At 41.8% G+C, this 18,915-nt stretch overlaps 1 protein-coding gene across 2 annotated transcripts in view; it reads left to right on the forward strand.

Annotated features, from left to right (window-relative positions):
* The window catches only part of afg2a (AFG2 AAA ATPase homolog A), a 114,988-nt gene extending 98,095 nt beyond the window's left edge, over positions 1 to 16,893 (forward strand). For both annotated transcript variants that reach the window (XM_082509740.1, XM_082509741.1), the window contains one exon: positions 16,442 to 16,893. In XM_082509740.1, coding sequence (XP_082365866.1) covers positions 16,442 to 16,621 — 180 coding nt within the window. In that variant the 3' untranslated portion in view covers positions 16,622 to 16,893. The remainder of the gene's footprint in view (positions 1 to 16,441) is intronic.
* The last annotated feature ends 2,022 nt before the right edge of the window (positions 16,894 to 18,915 follow it).

Raw genomic sequence — 18,915 nt, forward strand, 5'->3', positions numbered from 1 at the left:
ATGGTGAGTATGGATACATGCTCCTCTAAGATCCATAAAATGACATGTGGCGTGCCTCAAGGGTCGGTTCTAGGCCCTGTACTTTTTAATTTGTATATGCTCCCTCTCGGCGGTGTCATCAGGAGGCATGGAGTGAACTTCCACAGTTACACTGATGACACGCAGCTGTACATCTCCGTGTCTCCTGATGACACCAGACAAATGGATGCCCTCTTTAACTGTATCTTGGATATAAGATCTTGGATGGCAGAAAACTTTTTACAACTTAACCAGGACAAAACTGAAGTTTTAATTGTCGGTCCTGAGGCTCAGAGAGAGAAACTCTTGTCTAAATTAGAGGCATTTTCACTATGTCCTTCGCTACAAGTGAAAAACCTGGGTGTTATTTTTGACTCTGAGCTTGGTTTTATCCCACATATTAAACATGTAACTAAAATTGGATTTTATCATCTAAAAAATATAGCCAGAGTCCGCCCTATTCTCTCTCGGGCCAACACGGAGATGCTGATGCATGCTTTTATTACCAGTCGCATTGATTACTGTAATGCCCTGCTCTCTGGTCTTCCTAAGAAGAATATTTCTTCTTAGGGGCGATCGTGGCTCAAGAGTTGGGAGTTCGCCTTGTAATCGGAAGGTTGCCGGTTCGAGCCCCGGCTTGGACAGTCTCGGTCGTTGTGTCCTTGGGCAAGACACTTCACCCGTTGCCTACTGGTGGTGGTCAGAGGGCCCGGTGGCGCCAGTGTCCGGCAGCCTCGCCTCTGTCAGTGCGCCCCAGGGTGGCTGTGGTTACAATGTAGCTTGCCATCACCAGTGTGTGAATGTGTGTGTGAATGGGTGGATGACAGGTTGTGTAAAGCGCTTTGGGGTCCTTAGGGACTAGAAAGCGCTATACAAATACAGGCCATTTACCATTTACAACTCTTGCAAAACTCGGCAGCTCGTGTGCTGACGAAGACCAGAGGGCGGGCCCACATTACACCGGTTTTAGAATCGCTGCACTGGCTCCCCGTGTGTTTCAGGATCGATTTTAAAGTTCTTTTATTGGCAGTATGACGACTTGAAGCTTTGACTTTAATTACATTCTTGGGATTTCAAACTTGTCTGAGAGGAGGAGGAGGCAGGATCTCGAGAGGAGGAGGTGTGGAGGTCACTCAAGAGGTCACAGTAGTTGTCTGCTCAGCCGTAGAAGCTTGTTAAAATCACCTGTCTTCCTACCTGCCTGGAGTGACATCTGGTTTCACAACCCTCAGCTTCCCACTAAACTTTCCACCCTCAACACCCCTCAACACACTTTTAACTCACACTCATCCTAGAAAATTGCTTCTGGCTTTCCCTCCTCACCTCTGCCATCGCTCCTCCAAACAGAAGCAGCATTTGATACTGTAATCGGAGTGTTGTCATGAAGGAGAAGAAGGGCTTAACTTGCTTCTGAAAAACAGTGTGATGCTATTTTTTTTTTCCTTTTCTGATCAAGTCCTGACAGGAAAAGACCCCGGGGATTTATTGCACCCTGTCAGATGTACCAAGTCAGTTCCAGGCCTTGTTTGTACCTTAATTTAAAAGAAGAAGAAAAAGAAGCCATATCAAATTTCACAGCTGTTTTTCGTCTTCCTTTAATGTTCGTTCCAGAATGAGTGTTTGCCATCAGGGCAAAAGTTGTTTTGTTTTTCTTTCTTTGCATTTGTTTAAAAACAGTAAAAATTTCAGTTTTTTTTCTTGTTTTTTTGTTTTATGATTTTTTTCCCCCGATCAACCACTTAACGCTGACATATGAATCATTCAAGCATTTAAAAAGCTGTCTGTAGAACATGGTGGAGTCTCTGTCATGGTTTGCGGTTTCGGACAGTGGTGTTAGAGAGATTGCCAGAATTGATGGATTTATCATATTTTCCGCACTATAGGGCGCACTTAAAATCCTTTAATTTTCCCAAAAATCGACAGTGCGGCTTATAATCCGGTGCACCTTATGTATGAATTCTGGTTGTGCTTACTGACCTCGAAATGATGAAAAAATCTGTCAAAAAATGTTTTATTACAACTTTGGTAAGCTACGAAGCTGCACCGCTTGATGGATTGTCGTAGCATTATGGCCACCATAGTCAGGAGCCTCGCGGAGTGATCTGGGTCCAAAACTCCGTCTGGTTCAGGTCCCAAAGTCAAACAAACACTGCGGCATCACTGAGAGGAAGTTAGCTAGCTGGTTTCCACCTAAACATGATATACCTATCACTTCCAACATAAATGAAAACAGAAAACTAAACAGCTGACTTTTGTAGGGTTACCGAAGTTCCACTAGCTGGTATATGTTTGCTACTTGATTGTAACATAAACACAGTGAAGCTGGAGGATGAATGCTAATTTTTTTTTTCACTCAATAAAAGTTAATGTGAGGGCTCCCGATGGTTAGGGACAAATGCAGTCACATGGCAGGATGCTGTAAACAGACCAAACTTCAGTCAGGAGAACAACTGAGATAATCCATCCACAATACGAGGTTAGTCATTAATATACTGCAACAACGCAGGAATAGAGCAGCTGCGAGAGAATGCAGCGTTAATAAATCAATGGTACGGAAGTGCAGGAAGCAAGAAGAACGAGTTGAGTAAAGATTGACTTATCTGACGGTTTTGTTTCGCTTAATGCGCCTTATAATCCGGTGCGCCTTATGTATGAAAACAGACATGTTCATTGACAGTGTGCCTATAATCCGGTACCTTATGGTCCGAAAAATATGGTACACAGAAAAGTACTTTCAGCTTTTGATCCACCATGCAAAACCATTAGGCATCTGAATGGCAATAACTTTTTTTCAGCATGACTATGATCCCAAACAGATGGACAATGCAGTAAAACTTGGACAGAAAACTAAAAAAAACAATCAAACGCTATAATTTATCGATTGGCCCCAGAGCCTGGACCTCAGCATTATAAAAGTAGCGTGGGGTCTGAAAGGCATTCAAAGCTCTGAATGTTCTTTATTAAATCAACATTTTCTCCTCCGTCTTTTAGGAAGATGTCATATTAGTCTTGATGTGTAAGTGGTATTTAGGGTAACACCTAACATAACCCCACAGGAACTTTTTTCAGTTATAGGTATGTTTCCCCAGCCTGTTTCCTCGGTAGAAATGACAATCTAGCTAATCATGGCTTGGAAGGAGGGGATAAGGGGATTCAGTGTTTTGCACAGCTAGTTGTAGGAATAAGCTGGTTTTAACTGCTTCTGCTAAAAAAAACAAATTGCATAAATGTGTCTGATACATGACTTGAGTGAATGATTGATTAGGGCTAAGTAACCCTCACCTTAACTGAAAATGGATAACACAATGAACTCTTGAACTATTGTGATTACCAAACGAGAAAAACGGGTTCCATGACAGAGCTTTGGCTCCCTGAAGCTTCAGTGCAGATTGTCACTGTTTTGCATCGTCAGACAAGTGAAGGCAGAAAGGGCCACGGACCTAAAACATGAGCAGCCTTTGACTAAATTTATTTGAAAATACATGGTTTTTTTTTGCTAATAACCGAGCAAATAGGAAATTTCAGTTTGCTTTTAGGGCTTCTTTCCTTGGAAAAATCCACAGATGCTCAGTATTGAAGTTTTTCTCTCTCCAACGTGTTTTGAATAAACAGGAAATGAACTGAGTCATTAAAAGGAGTAATGACAGTCCCTGAGTGCGCAGCTCGTACTCTATTAACATTGGATGTCACAGACCTCCCCGTGGTGCTTGATTGAAAAGTGACCTCCGTGAAGTGGAATATAAAAACACCGCAGTAATGAGCATTTGGCAGATGTTGACAAGTTGCTGAGAAAAAGCTAAATATCAAGACTTCTCAGCATGATCACAGTAAGGACACAGCTCAAAGTATTTAGATGCAGATCACGTAGAGGTGGCAACAAGTGATAGGCAGCACCAACCCTGCTGGGTGCCCTCCTGCTGATCTCACAGCCCTGTAACATTCATGTCCAAAAAAGGGGGTGTGTTGGGGGACGGTTGTTCAGGCATTTTAATAAAACTTCAAGCTGCAGCGCTCAGCCGTATCAGAATATCTTTGTGTTCAGCCACAGATGCCTTTGACCGGCTGCGACCTCCATAGCGGTGGGTCTTTTCGCTCCAACAGGGGGAGAGCTGTTTGGTCCAAGCCCAGGTGTCTGGGACGCTTGGCTGACATCCATTCAAACTCACTGGCGCAATTGTTTTCTTAATGTTTTTTTTTTCTTCTTCCACACTGGCAAGAGCAAGTCTGTTCCAATGCGGGACATACAAATAAGGCAGATCAACGGCAGCCTGCAAAGCTTAATACTCCCCTTTACAAGATAGCTAAGCACATTTGCACACCCCAGTCAACTGAGTCAGAGTGTATTATGATGTAGTTTGATGAAGCAGTGATTTGTTTTTTCTGTAATATATAAAAGTAGTTTTGATTTTTTTAAATTATTCATTAAAAATAGAAACCTGAGCAGGCGAGCAGTATCTGCAGTAGCTGCAATGCGACTATTAAAAGCAAAAAAAAAAAGAAATTGATTGTAAGTACAGCCTTGTTGTATTGTGACAGACACACACACGCACACACACATAGTAAAACCACCCTCACAGGAAGACAAATGGTTTCCTCTTAACACCTGTTGTGGTTGTGGCTGTTCCTCCTCTGGCTCTGTGTTGTCTGTCTGATTTATGGCCTGGTATTTGTTGTTGCAAAGATTTTTATCACCAAGGACACAGGCGCAAAAAAAATGCATCAACAAAAACGTGTTGCTGTTTGAATAACAGTGACATTACACAATGTATGAATCAGATATTAGCCATGGAAAAAAAAGAAAAAAGATCTTCAATCATCAAATAAACTTGTCAGCTTTTGTGGAAAGTGCATCTGACTTGGTCTGAAGTTGGCAGGTATTTGCCGAAATATGCTCTAACTTCTTGTCTTGACTGCATTCATGTGTCTGCGTTTTATTTTCTGTATGACGGACCGACCGCCGACACAGTCACGCTGTCACTCAGACGCAGTCTTTGTTGATATGGAAAGAGCTTAACAAATGCTGCGAGGAAAAAGCCATTCACACCCCTGCAATTCCATGACTGTGAAACACCTCACTTCACTTCCTTCCCAGCAAGCCTGTTACCTCTTGACATTGTGAACATGTTGTTTTTAGAAAGGTTAAAAAAGAAAACATTTCCCTCGCTGCTACTGCCAGCCAGCTTCTGTGGCCTGCAAAAGGCCAGATGTCACAGCGAGAGAAATGGCTCCAATTGGCCCCTGATTTTACATTTTATATATAAAGCCTTCACTGTGGTTTATGTCTGAGTACATGGTGAGCACCAATTGAATTTTTCTGGGAAATATAAGCCCTTAAGCGTACCCAACATGCTGTTTCCCTTGGCTAGGAAAGAAGACAGAACGTGGGTAGCAAAAGCCAAAAAAGAAAGAAACTGAGCAAGAGAGTAGGAACATAGAAAGGGACAGAGAGGAGACACGTGAAGAGGAAGATGGTAAATTGTGGAGAAACAGAAGAGAGGAGAGGGGTGCACTTACCTACCTGAAAGTAGCTAATAAAACTAGAGGAGGACGCCAAAAAGGAAATGGACAGTGACAAGAACACACCATTAATTCAGTTTCAATTCCTGGAGACTCTCTTTCTTTGGAGTCCAGTTGTCTGGCAAATTATCAGGACCAAGAAATAATCTGCCTCTTAACCCTGTGTAAAACAGGTATTTGTCATTTTTACAGTGGTGGGTAGATTTTGTTGCCTTTGGACACAGCCAGGCTAGCGGTTTCTCCCACTATGCTAGACTAAATTAGCCGGCTGCTCACGGTAACTTCATATTTAGTATATGAACATGAGACAGGATATTATGCTTCTCAGGTAACTCTCCCTTATAGAGCCTATTTAGTCTGTCCCTTAATTAAAAACTAGATTTATTGGAAATTAAATAATTGCAGTCTAACTTATTTTAATGATTTGCAAATTTAGTTATATTAAATAGCACATTCAGAAGCCTTAAAATTTAGAACTTGTATATAATGTATGTGTATAGTGTTGTAATACCACTAATAAGATAAGATAAGATAACCTTTATTAGTCCCACATGTGGAAAATTTGTATATTATAGCAAATTATTATAACATGAACATTCACTGTGTATATGCAGGTAGTATGCATCTCGTGAAAGATGAAGCAAACAGGAAAGACAAATGTTCATATGACACATCTGGAGTTTCACCTGCCTTGGCATTACAAAATGCATACACACCACACATGCACACGCACACATGCACAGACGTACCCAATCACAGCTGTCTCCAGGTCACTTCACTGTGGGCGTGTTTGGTAAATATGCCATCCTTGCCTTCCCAAGTCCACAGAGAATGCGAAGCTTTCATTCATCTGATTAAGGGGTGAGGACAAATGTGCCCTTAAAGGCGAGGCCCAGCAATGCTACCCTACACACACACACACACACACACACACACACACACACACACACACACACGTACAACACCTTAACAGGGTGTAGCCCCAACACAGGTGCTATCCCACATGGGTCGTTCCAAAACATAGAGTGGACAATGGCTTAATATGATAACACTGAAACGCCTGAGCTGCAAGTTATTTGGTATTTGTAGGAGGTTTCTTAATATTATCAGTGAGTCATCTAACAGAGGAAAAACCACCACTTTCATGACAAACATTTCCTACGTGTTCAGAAAATGTTTCTTTATTTGCATAGTGAATACAGAGTGACTATTAGAGCTTTCACTCTATCTGATTTTCACTATATGATAACAAGCAGAGGTAGCGGGACTAATCTGTAATCTGTACAAAAGAGCAAGAAAAAAAATATCTCATTTGTCATATAAATAATAACATAATATCAGTTTGAGTACTGGTATATATTTAATCCTTCTTTAATTTCAAGGCTATGTTACAGGCTGTGTTATATACACTACAGCAATCAACAATTTATAAAAAGAAGGAAAGAAAGGCATGTTGCAACTACTTTTCCCCACTGATCTGTTCAATTTATTTGCTCTACTTTTATTTACACTACATTACTTTCTCTTTAATGGTCATAACCTGTCACCGTGGCGGTTAGTTGGCTTACACTTACAGGTCCAAGGAGTATAAGCTATAACGTAAAGTTCAATACTGGGGAGAAGTCTGACCATGTCAGAAATCAGACATTTAGAATTGTCTTGACTGGCTACACAGGAACAGGGAGTGAAATGAAGGCAGTGATGCAATAAAATCAAATAAAATATATGCAATAAAATACAACTTTTAAAAAATGAATTAAGCACACACTTTGCAGACTTTCTCTAGAGGGAAACAATGATGGCTCTACATTTGAAAAGTGCCACCCAGAGTCTGAAGTACAGTGTCCCACGTTCCACTGTGTCTTCCACACAGTGTGAACATCGTGGCATTATTCAGATTTTAGGCTAAAAATGTTAATACTTTACAAACACCAATATTTTAAAGCATAAAATTGGAGTTGATTGCCTGCTGGAATACATATGTAATATCTTCCTTGATGTCTGTTGTCTCAGCCGTAACATATGGCGAGGAAAGCCCGCACGAGTTCAATTTCATCATCGGAGTTTTCTATGGAATCTAAATTCCTCTGCTGAGAGCACAAGCATGTGCACGTTCATCCACAGCTCACACACCTCCGCTCTGTTATTTATGATCATGTGCCATGTTTCCATCCCCCCACCGCCCCCCACCCCCTCCCTTTTCCCCACGTGACTCTCCTCCTTCCATGCTTAACCTCACCTCCCTCTCTTTAACCTCCTCTCTCACTCTCGCCTTGTAATCTTAAATAGGTTTCACATGGAGTTGTGGTCAGGCCTTGTTTCTCTTGGCAGAAGCATGTCACTGCAGACACTTCCTCTTTGCTTCTTTGGAGGATGAAATGTTTTATTTCTGGTTAAGAGTTTGGGCTCTGCACCCCCAACATCGTTTGATTTATGTATTATTTAATTTCCTCCAAGAAAATTGGATGCAGAAACCCCCCCCCCCCTTTTTTTTTTTCCAGTAAAGGGGTTGGGGATGATACTGTGGTGGGGCTAGGGGTGATTATTTTGAATAAGAGCTCCTCTTTGAGCCTAAGTTTAATTTAGTTTTCTTCCTGAGTGAACAAAGTTTTATGAGTTCAGTTAAACTCCAGTTATACATTTTTTTTCTTCCTTTTTTGTTCATATTTAATTATAGATTGGATATATTTTCAAGGTAAGTTACTCCCCACTCCCTTTGTCTTGTGTTACAGCACAAAAATCTGCAGTCAACACTGATATCGCAGGATGTCAACTTGGGCCTAAAAACATCAACATGGGAAATTTTTATGAACAAATGCCGTTATTTTTCTGATATCTTATTGAGCAATTGATTAATGCAGAAAACTAAAGATACATTCATTATAATCACTGCCCCCTATTTGTTTGTATTCACTTAGAAAAAAATATATAAAATGTTGATCAGGTATGACAGCTCTGCATCAGTCCTAATATTAGTCAAACCTATGGATAGGATTGATTATTAAGAATTTGCACTTGTGGCCTGTTCTGCATTCTTGTTTTACAGTTATGACCTATAAGTAAGTCATGAAGATAAAAGAATAAGCTGCTTCTTCTAGCTGCAACTTCTGAAGGTTAAATGAGCGTTTAACAGTTTGTTAAGCAAACATGCAAATGTTTGCTCTACGAAACACTATGTAACCAAGAATGTAGGTCTTTGCATGAAGTTAATACCTGTATGTATATGTACTGGATACATGTATGTGTATGTGCACATGCATTTCTGTCTAAACATGCATGTGAGGACGCATGTGTAGCTTTTCTTTTTTTGGGGTACGTTTTTCGATATTGACCTCATAAACCTTATCTGTGTGTTGCATATGTGTGCTCACATGCCTGCACAGTGCAGGAAAGTGCAATGTGTTCAGAGAGGGTGTGTGCCCGCGCCTCTCTGCACTGCAGTGTATGTGTGCAGGACTTGTGGAGTGATGGAGGAGAGGTTTTGTGGCAGGCGGGGTGGAGGGGGAGTTGTCGGGGCTCGCTCCTGTAAATGTGGCCGTTTGTGTTTGAGGGAGGGCGGGCGGGTGAGGCAGGAGAGAGGAGGGGGGGGGGGGGGGACTGGATGTAGCCCGCTGTAGACACAAGGCGATTGATAGTAAACACACACTCCGGGTCTAGTGGATCTGCTGCCGGTAGCCCGGCTAACAAGCCCTTCATTAAGGCCGTCTGATACACTCACTGAGCGCTTTTGTTGAAGTAGGAAGCGAAAAGTACACCAGACAGATTTGACCTGAGAACGCTGGTATGTGCTGCCAGCAGTCACAAGCTTTTTTTCCCCCCTCTCCTCCACCTCGAGAAGGGTTTATTTTTGTCGTGCTGAACAGGTTGTCTCATGGCACGCGCCCCCCTCTTACCCCCACCAGGGAAATACTGCAGAGAAAACTACCGATTTTTTTTTTTTTTTTTTGGCTGTGTACGTGTAGAATATATGTCACAGTGTGCTTTGGTGGTTTTGTAGGCGTTTGCATGTTTGGATGTGTATGTGTACAGTGCATTTGTGGTGTGCGCATACTCGAATGTTAAGCATTCAGATTCAAATTTACATCTTTTTATACTTTTTGTACGAGGTTTGTATTCTTCTTTACATTGCACCTGTACAGTGTAGTCACTATACACTGCTCATAGCGCTCCTTAGACACGTAGGTGTCAATAGACATGCAGTCACTTTTTCCACAGTGTCTAAACAGTGTAAGCTTTAACTTTATTTTACCGCTTCAATTTTTCGGTATCGTCCATCTGTGTGCTGTCTCACTTCCAGTTCTTCCATGACCACAGTATTCTTTGATTATTACGGTTACTGTTTTCCATCTCCATGGAAATGTTGATATTCAAATAACTTTTTTATTCCACTTATATGCGTTTCCTGCCATGTTCTAGTGCTAAAAAGTGTCGGGTGTGTTTGTTTAACCTGAGCTTTGCCGTGTTCTTATTTATACTCTGTTATTCTTTGCTGTATCTTGTTACCATTTGCCGCTATAACGGCTTAATTTCCTCTCGCAAGTCAATAAAGTTTTGCGTTGCCTTACAAGGACAACAAGACCTCACATACAGTGCTGGATGTGCCGTAGTATATCACTCCACATACAATATATATATCCAATGTTTTAAAAGTGTGCACTGAAACGGCATGATATAGGGTGTAGTTGTGGCTTGGAATGGAGGTGCAGTACAGTGACCAGTGGGGCATAAAGGCTGCTGTTGTATCCAGGGTTTCATGTTGTGGTACCCTAATGACTGAGCGCACAAGGCCAGAGGTGGCTAGCAGCCTTGAGCAAAAGTAAGCCCTGGAAGTGCCCATCCTCATTTGGTAACCCCATTAAGATGGCTTCACTGGCTAAAATCCTCTGGCTTTATCTGTTACAACGCAAGACTGAATCAAAATTTATTACAATTTCTTCCTGTAGTAATTTTTTCCTATACTCTCTATTTTGAAACATAAAGATATTAACTAATAATAAAGAAACATGTATAAAATATGTAAATGAATAACTAATAAATAGGCTTTTCATTTTCTATCAGCCACAAAGCTCTCACAGCTATAAGAAAAATCTGAATCATTAGCGAAGGAGAGTGGGTGGTTTCACATAAGTTGTCTTGCAAATGTACTTACTCCCACTTTTTTCTATTTGTATATGTAAAGTAGAACTGTTGTGCTTTCCCTTATAGTTAGTCATGGATCCTCATATTCAGCATGGCCAACATGAATAATGAAAAATAATTCTACTAGAGACCAAAAATGAAAAAATATAGAGAGAGCTAGAAATGAGCATTATAGGCCACCTTTCAGTACTGTGGACAATAGTGTTCATCTTTCTTACATTTTTAAGTGCAGTATGTCATTTTTGAACTTTTAGTAAGAAAAACAAACTATGTGTTTATTTCTGCTCTTTCAAGAATAATTTTTCCAGTCTGCAGATATGTGCCCCCTCTAAGATGATGTTTGTAATAAATTTCTGAGTGTAAGTTTTGAACATTTTTCACGTTCCACATTAAATCAAACTTTAAGTGTTTTTGACCAAGAATCACATTTTGACTTTCTTTCTTTCTTAGAAGACGTAAATGTTCAATTAAAGATCAAAAGAAGATCTAAATTACTTTTCCTGTCAGCATCAGATGACCGACAGGCCTGTGGAAGTAAATGTGCCTGCCAGCCTCCACAAAGCATGTCATTATGGGAGCCTGACCCTCTCTGTCTCGCTACTCTCATCACTGAATTTGCCATGCAATTTACAGTAGTTCTGAGAAATCACGATAAATTCTCTCATGTTTTCAGTAAACCTACTATAAGTCCTTGCATACATTGTAGTGTTGAGAAATAAATGTTTGTAGGTTGAAGCATGTGACCTTTGGGTTTTTAAAGAGGTCTTAGAACCACGAGAGGAAACTTGTCATTAGAGGAATATGTGGAAACAAGGATGTGGCAGGAGCTGCAATTGACTATCACTTTTCCAGCGACCCATGTTAAAGCTCTACAGTCAAAGAGGCACAGCTGACATTTTATTAAGGCGGAATGACTGTTTTAAGGATTCGGCACATTTTCGATGGTGGCGACACGGATACAGATGGGATTTCAAGCATAGGTTTTCCAGCTTGGCTAAAGTCTAACGTGTCCACCTTCAATTATACTAATTTTTTTTTTTTACATTTTATTTTTATTGTCCATTTTTCCATGTTCTTTCATCCTTACTCCATTTTGTGCAAATTTAATTTCCTCTTGTTTGTGCATAGCAGCCTAACACTCTTGAACAGATTCATAAAGCTTGGTTTCAAAACGGCTTTCACGTAGGTAACGTGTCTGGTACTTTCCTTGACCCTGGTTGGTGGGGCTGGATGTAGGAATACAAATGGACAGCATATTTTGCTCAGATGTTAAACACTCGCTATTACCCTACCCTGCAGGCACCTACATAGTAAGTTCATGTGATACCAGATTAGCCTCTTGCAAGAACAGTGAAAGTAATTCTCTGGAAAATTCAGGAAATGTTTACCACCAGAAGAGTCATTTTTGAGTAATTTGTGCTCCAGGAAATCTGTAGGGAGCTGCTAATGAATGTGACTACAAAGTATAGATTAGTCTATCAACATTATTAATATGTGTGATTTAAAATCTTTTACCCGATGTGACTGTTCTGCAGTGGGCTATGTGAGTATTTGATATTTAACTGGTTATTTTTATTGCATTATTGCTCTGTTTTTGTTACATTTAATACATTCTGTCTTTGGCAGTACAAATGAATCTAACTGAAAGTAGCTTACTTTGATAATAAAGTTTCACTTTAATTCTGACTAGAGTCAAGCCACTGATCAAGCCTTGCTGCTGAAAACGAGCAAATCTTTAAAAATAACCGTTGTTCATTTTTGTATTCATGATCAGTTTTTGGCAAACTCAGAGGGAGCCAATAAAGAATGAGGAAAAAGAGCCACTTGTAGCTCAAGAGTTGCTGGTTCCTGTCCTAAATTGCCAGATCTGAAAAACAGGCCAACTTTGGCGAATGTCCTGAGTTGATTCTTCTTCAATTGCCAATAATTCATGTATGAATACATGAATATAGATGGATACTGTCTACTATGGTCTTCGTTACAGTACACTTTTCTGCTGCCTTTAACCTGAACCCAGCAGGCAGATGAAGGACCTTACTGTACAAATTGTTACTTTACACAGTTTTTGCTTCGTCATCAAACCTCTTTGACTCAGACTTTTTGGGTCATTTTGAGTCAGCAAGTTTTACCACGTCTTCAAACTGAGAGGTCCTTGATGATTACTTTTTTTTTTCTCGCTTGCTTTGCCTTTATGACTGGCGACACGCCACCACCATGAAGACATCACCAGAGAGCAGCCACTGCAATGCATCAGCTTAGTCCTTTCCATATATTTAAGTGATTGCTGACATTATTTATGAAGGGAATGAAAAATAAAGTCTGCATTGCAATAACATTAAAAAAGAGAGATCTATAATTTATTTGGCCTGCCACAAGTCAGCACTCTTCGCCACCAAACCCCCTACGCACATCTCATTTCTGTGCATTTGCAGATTTCGCCTCCCTCCTCTTTTCCCTCTCAGTAGCACAGGGGGCCCATCTTTAGGGGGTGGTAGGTTGCTTTTTGGGGGTGTTTAGGGGTATCAAGGTAGTCCTGGAGGGGAGTCGGCGCAGGACTTTTGGCTCCGGCCTGGAAATGCCTTCACGTTTACAAACAAACTGGCTCTTTCGCTCACCCTGTTTGCCTTTGTGGCTTTAATTTTTTTTCAAGGCCTGTACAGGCAAACACACAGCAGGAAACACTGGCTTGTTGATCGCCTTCACAGAACAGCTCATAAACCCAGCCAGTATGAATGTAAGGGGCCTGTGTGTGTGCGCACGCGCGTGCATGTATCGGTTGTGTACTTCAGAGGAGCGATATTTCCTCCTCCCCCTTCTTCTTCTTCTTCTTTTTTTTCCTAATCAACCTAAGGAGTGTTATGGAAGTAAACAAGCAAATAATTATTAAGCATTGAATCATGCGATTGAGGAAGAGGAAAGCTAACATGTCCTTAAAGTCAAGTTTCACTGTAAATAAGAAATTACAGTTTGATTGTCCAGCCATGTTTGTCTGTTCCTGTTTATGGATGTTGCTTAGAAACAATACTAAATCACATTGTTCAACATGTGGCATCTTCTCACACTCTCTCTTTTGCCCTCTTCCCTGCTCGCTCGCTCAGCCGCTGTGCGTTTGTAAACATGCAACTGGGATACATGGCCTCATTGTTTTGCATCATTATTACTGACAGGCCTAAACGACTTGAATGATGGGAAGCCCTCATACAAAATTAACCCAGCCCCGTGTGTTTACTCTGCCTAAATCATGTTGCTCATTGGGTTGAAACAGAATGTGGGGGGAAATGGGCCTCACATCCTGACATCTGCAAAGCACCTGTCCTGAGCCATGCATGCTAGCAGGGCCAGAGCACATTCAGACAGCTATCTCCCCTCATTTTACTCTCATGCCTTGCAAAACGCCATGACTGTCATTTTGAAAAATGTGTTTCAAAATGTATTTTCTGCTAAATATTGAAGCCTACCTTACTAGGATGATGTCCTAAATGCATCATGGTGATATCAGCTGATTTAATGTATCCTTATCTTTACATGTAAGTGCATTTTCTCTGTCAGTCGATGCCTTTATCCATTTTTGAGTAATGCTCATTGTTTAAAAAACAAAAAAAGAAAATCAACTTGCATACCACCCAGCATAGACGGTCTGTAGACGACGCCATCAACATGGCCCTACACTTCATCCTGCAGCATCTGGACTCCCCAGGAACCTACGCCAGGATCCTGTTTGTGGACTTCAGCTCTGCCTTCAACACCATCCTTCCAGACCATCTCCGAGACAAGCTTTCCCAGATGAATGTGCCTGATCCCATCTGCCGGTGGATCACTGACTTCCTGACGGACAGGAAGCAGCACGTGAGGCTGGGAAAGAATGTCTCGGACTCCCGGACCATCAGCACCGGCTCCCCTCAGGGCTGTGTTCTTTCTCCTCTGCTCTTCTCCCTGTACACCAACTGCTGCACCTCCACCCACCAGTCTGTCAAGCTAATCAAGTTCGCAGATGACACCACCGTCATTGGGCTCATCTCGGACGGGGATGAGTCTGCCTACAGGAGGGAGGTTGAACGTCTGGTGTCTTGGTGCAGCCACAACAACCTGGTGCTGAATGCCCAGAAGACAGTGGAGATTATTGTGGACTTCAGGAAGCACACAGCCCCACTCCCCCCCATCATCCTGACTGACACCCCCATCACCTCTGTGGACTCATTCCGCTTCCTGGGTACCACCATCACCCAGGACCTGAAGTGGGAGCCCACCATCACCTCCGTCATCAAGAAAGCCCAGCAGAGGATGTACTTCCTGAGGCAGCTAAAGAAATTCAACCTGCCAACACGGACGATGATGCAATTCTACACTGCAATCATCGAGTCCATCCTCACCTCCTCCATCACCGTGTGGTACGCTGGAGCCACTATCAGGGACAAACAGAGACTGCAGCGTGTTGTGCGCTCTGCTGAGAAGGTGATTGGCTGCAGACTCCCATCTCTGCAGGACCTGTACACCTCCAGGACACTGCGGCGTGCAGCTCGGATCTCAGCTGACCCTTCTCACCCTGGACACAGTCTGTTTGACCTGCTCCCCTCAGGCAGGAGGCTCCGGTCCATTCGCACCAGAACCTCTCGCCACAAGAACAGTTTCTTCCCCTCTGCTGTTGGACACATGAACAATAACCACATGACTGTACCCGCCACTAACACATGACCCTACGCTGTGTCACTGCATCATTTCATGTTTGGCACTGATCACCACCTGCACTCATGTATATATCTTTCTACGTAGCACTCATAATTCTTATTCTCATGTATATATCTCATGTATATCTCATGCACATATCTTTCTTTCTACATAGCACTTTAATTCTTATTGTCTGCACTGAAGCACCGCAGCAATTTCCTAATGTTGTAAACCTCAACATCTGGCAATAAACCCATTCTGATTTCTGAGCATGCATCATACTGTACTTGTAGGGGGGTGGCCAGTCTCTTCCCTGGACACATGCCTTGTTTTACCATTCATTATTAGACAGCTCTCCAGGATCACATGACTACCTGTCCCACTAACCTCCCACCAGACCTTATCAGTGGTTGTACAGCAATAGTTTCCTGCGAGGCTTTTCTAGTTGGAGGGAGTTGTGTAAGCTACACTGGCTGAGAACAAAGCTATGCTTCAACAAAAGGGAGGAGGCTGGCACTGCTGGGAAAGGTGCCTGGCCTTCATCAGCCATCGCCACCAATTCGGAAGTGAGTCACTCCTCTGGCGTGTGCAGAATCTCTCTCAAAGGTCACCTGCGCTGACTGCAGCACTCCTCCATGCCATTGCATAATTCCATCAGTACTGTAGCAACAAGGCTGCAGGAGAATGCCTGTATTTATATTTTAGACATGGCAGATCAGAAAAGTTGGACAAGCACTGAGAAGGAAAACTACACCAGGGAACTGCAGTGAAGCACATTTTATGAAATTAACTCACCATGGTTCATTGTTGTTTTGCAAATTAACTCTAAACTTGAAACAAAAAACAGTGTGTTCATCGTGTTTTTGTTCAAACTCTTCTTAAACACTCTCTCAGATTCTTCTTTTATATGTCATAAAAGATATGAGGTATGATTTTCTTACTAAATTACTGCTCTGTTACTGAAGCACATCAACCTACATGACTAGTCTATCATGACATCGATCAGCATCTAAATGTGCCCCCTCATATGATTCAGTAGTGCTCAGTGGATGGAGTGCTTTGCCTGACTGCTGACTGTAACTGTGTCTGTTTCCTGTCCCAGATAACTGCAGTATGTAGAGAGGCTGCCCTCCTGGCCCTGCAAGAGGACATCAAAGCTCGGCACATCGAAGCCAGACACTTTGAAAGTGCCCTGAACACTGTGAAGCCCCGAATCCCTGACTCTGTCATCCAGTCGTATATCAGCTATCAGCAGCAACACAGTGGCCTGTGTTTCTTCTGACCACACAGCTATGGAAAAAGTCAAAATTAGGATTTTCTTCTTTTTATTAGTTTGGAGTTGTGTATATGTGTTAACTGTACCAGTCTGCTTCATTACACAGTGTTAAATGTTTTCAAACCACAACGTTAGGCCAAAGAATCTCATCAGTTGTAAATCGCTGACTTTAAAATAAGACTCTGTTTTTATTGCAGCATTGACACTATTGCTTTATTTTTTGACTTTGAAGGATATGGTGTGCTGTCATGTTTGATCAAATAAAAATGATAATGTATTCATACTGTCATCGATCCACTTATTGTCTTTGGTTGCCTTATTTTAATCCCATATAACAGTGGTGAGCCAGTGTGGTAGTTTGCACTGTTAAAGACATCCAGCCGTGAATTTACAGCAGTATCAGCGTGCTGAGAAAACCCGTAAACTAACACGTCCCAAATCACGTTAAAGCAGTGCAGTCTTATAGATCTGATTGGATTTAAATACCTCCTATGCTCTGGTTTGTTGTAGCTTAACATTCACCTATAAATCTGCCCGTCCTACATGTTTCCAGTCCCACTTTGTGTAATTTATGAGTTGTGGCTCTTCTGGATTTTGAATAACTCCTCCAGTCAAATCACAGGTTTTTCTGCGTTTTCAGGACATGTTGGGTAAAGCTGCAATAAAATCTAAATTGGTAAAAACGTTGTCTAACTGATTATACAGTTGGTGGGCAGTGTGAGCCCTCTAATCAGAATATTCCACAGGCACATGGACATCTATGGAATTAAATAGCAGCATTAGACAAGGACCCCTGATGGTTCCTAAACCCCGAGTTTGGTGAACCGCTGCTCCGCATCCACGGGGAGAAAAAACAGCCGGGCTGGTATATTCATCACATCTACCCATGGAAAATCAACTAATTGCTGTAATCGTGAGATTTCCGTCCGCACTTCAGACCACTGAGAGCAGGGATCCAGGCGGCCATCTGTCGGTCTACCAGGGCTTTCTTTATCATCAAGAAGCTACATTTTTACATCGGGCCTGAAAAAAACAAACAACCTCTAAGTTATTATTGCACCGCGGAGTCACTTTTACACTCCGCAGGTCTTTTTGTTCGATTCTTTTTTTAAACATTTGCTGACCCGAAATGGCACTGGGGGTCATTCATCTATTGATTTTTCCATTTGAATAGGATAAATTGACTTTGTATTGAACTTCCTTTTCTCATGGATCCGGATGTAGCGCATCCGCGACACCAATCAAACCAGACAGTCAGGAACAGAGAAGAGGGGGGTGGCAGGAGTGAGGAGGGGAGCCTGTCCCCCCTGGCTGCAGGGCAGCTTTTTTCTTAAGGTGGTCTGAAGCTACAGCGCACACTGCCCCGCAAATCCCCACCCCACCGCTGCCCAAACAGAAATCAACACAGAACTCCTCTGATAGTGATTTCATATCAGAGAATCGTACAAACTGAACATTCATTGCCACACGTTGTGTTTCCTCTGATGACACGAGTTAGTGCGTAATGGGAACATTCCACAGAGGACAGAGGACATCCTGTTGATGCTTCCTCTGTGAGTTGTCTGTACAATGACACAGCTGTGTGGGCAGAAACTGGTTGGGCTCGAGTCTGTATTTAATTCACAGAGACTAATGAGTTAGATGTGTATGGATCCCTATTTCACAGCAGTGAACAGGTAGCTACAGAGCACAGACACGATGAAACTGCAGTTTAAGAGCTACTTTACTCAATATATGATTCTTTCTTATTTCTATAACAAACTTTTCTCTATTCGTATGAGGTTCCTTGACATGGAAAGATTTAACCTAATATAACCATATTTATTAAACTTATATTTCTCATCCAAACCCTATAATAATTACCTTTGATGTTGTTGTCGTTAATCTTACTCATATTTTCCTCTAAAATCCTATAAAAATATTTTTTGTGCCCAGTACAAATATATCAAATGCCCCTTTTGAAACAATATGCGGTTTATTTTTCAGCTTATAAGGACCATCGTGGTATTTGGGTGCACATTTTTCGAAACATGGACAAAAAATAAATAAATAAATCAGAAATTCTGAATCTACGTAAAGTGGTTTTCTTTCCTTTTTTTTGATGCGTGTGTATGGTACCAATAATGACAACTCAGCAATGTTATAAATAAATACGGCGTTTAATACGTCACTATTAGTCACATCACCCTCATTCACACCATTAATCATAACCCACAAGAACGGAAACTAGTATTTTTTTTCCTTCCCCTAACCCCCTCGTTGAGTCAACGTTTGCGTTTTTAAAAAGCCGTTCCACCTTA

This window comes from Aulonocara stuartgranti, assembly GCF_965226115.1.
Source record: "Aulonocara stuartgranti genome assembly, chromosome: 2".
In the NCBI taxonomy this organism is placed as follows: Eukaryota; Metazoa; Chordata; class Actinopteri; order Cichliformes; family Cichlidae; genus Aulonocara; species Aulonocara stuartgranti.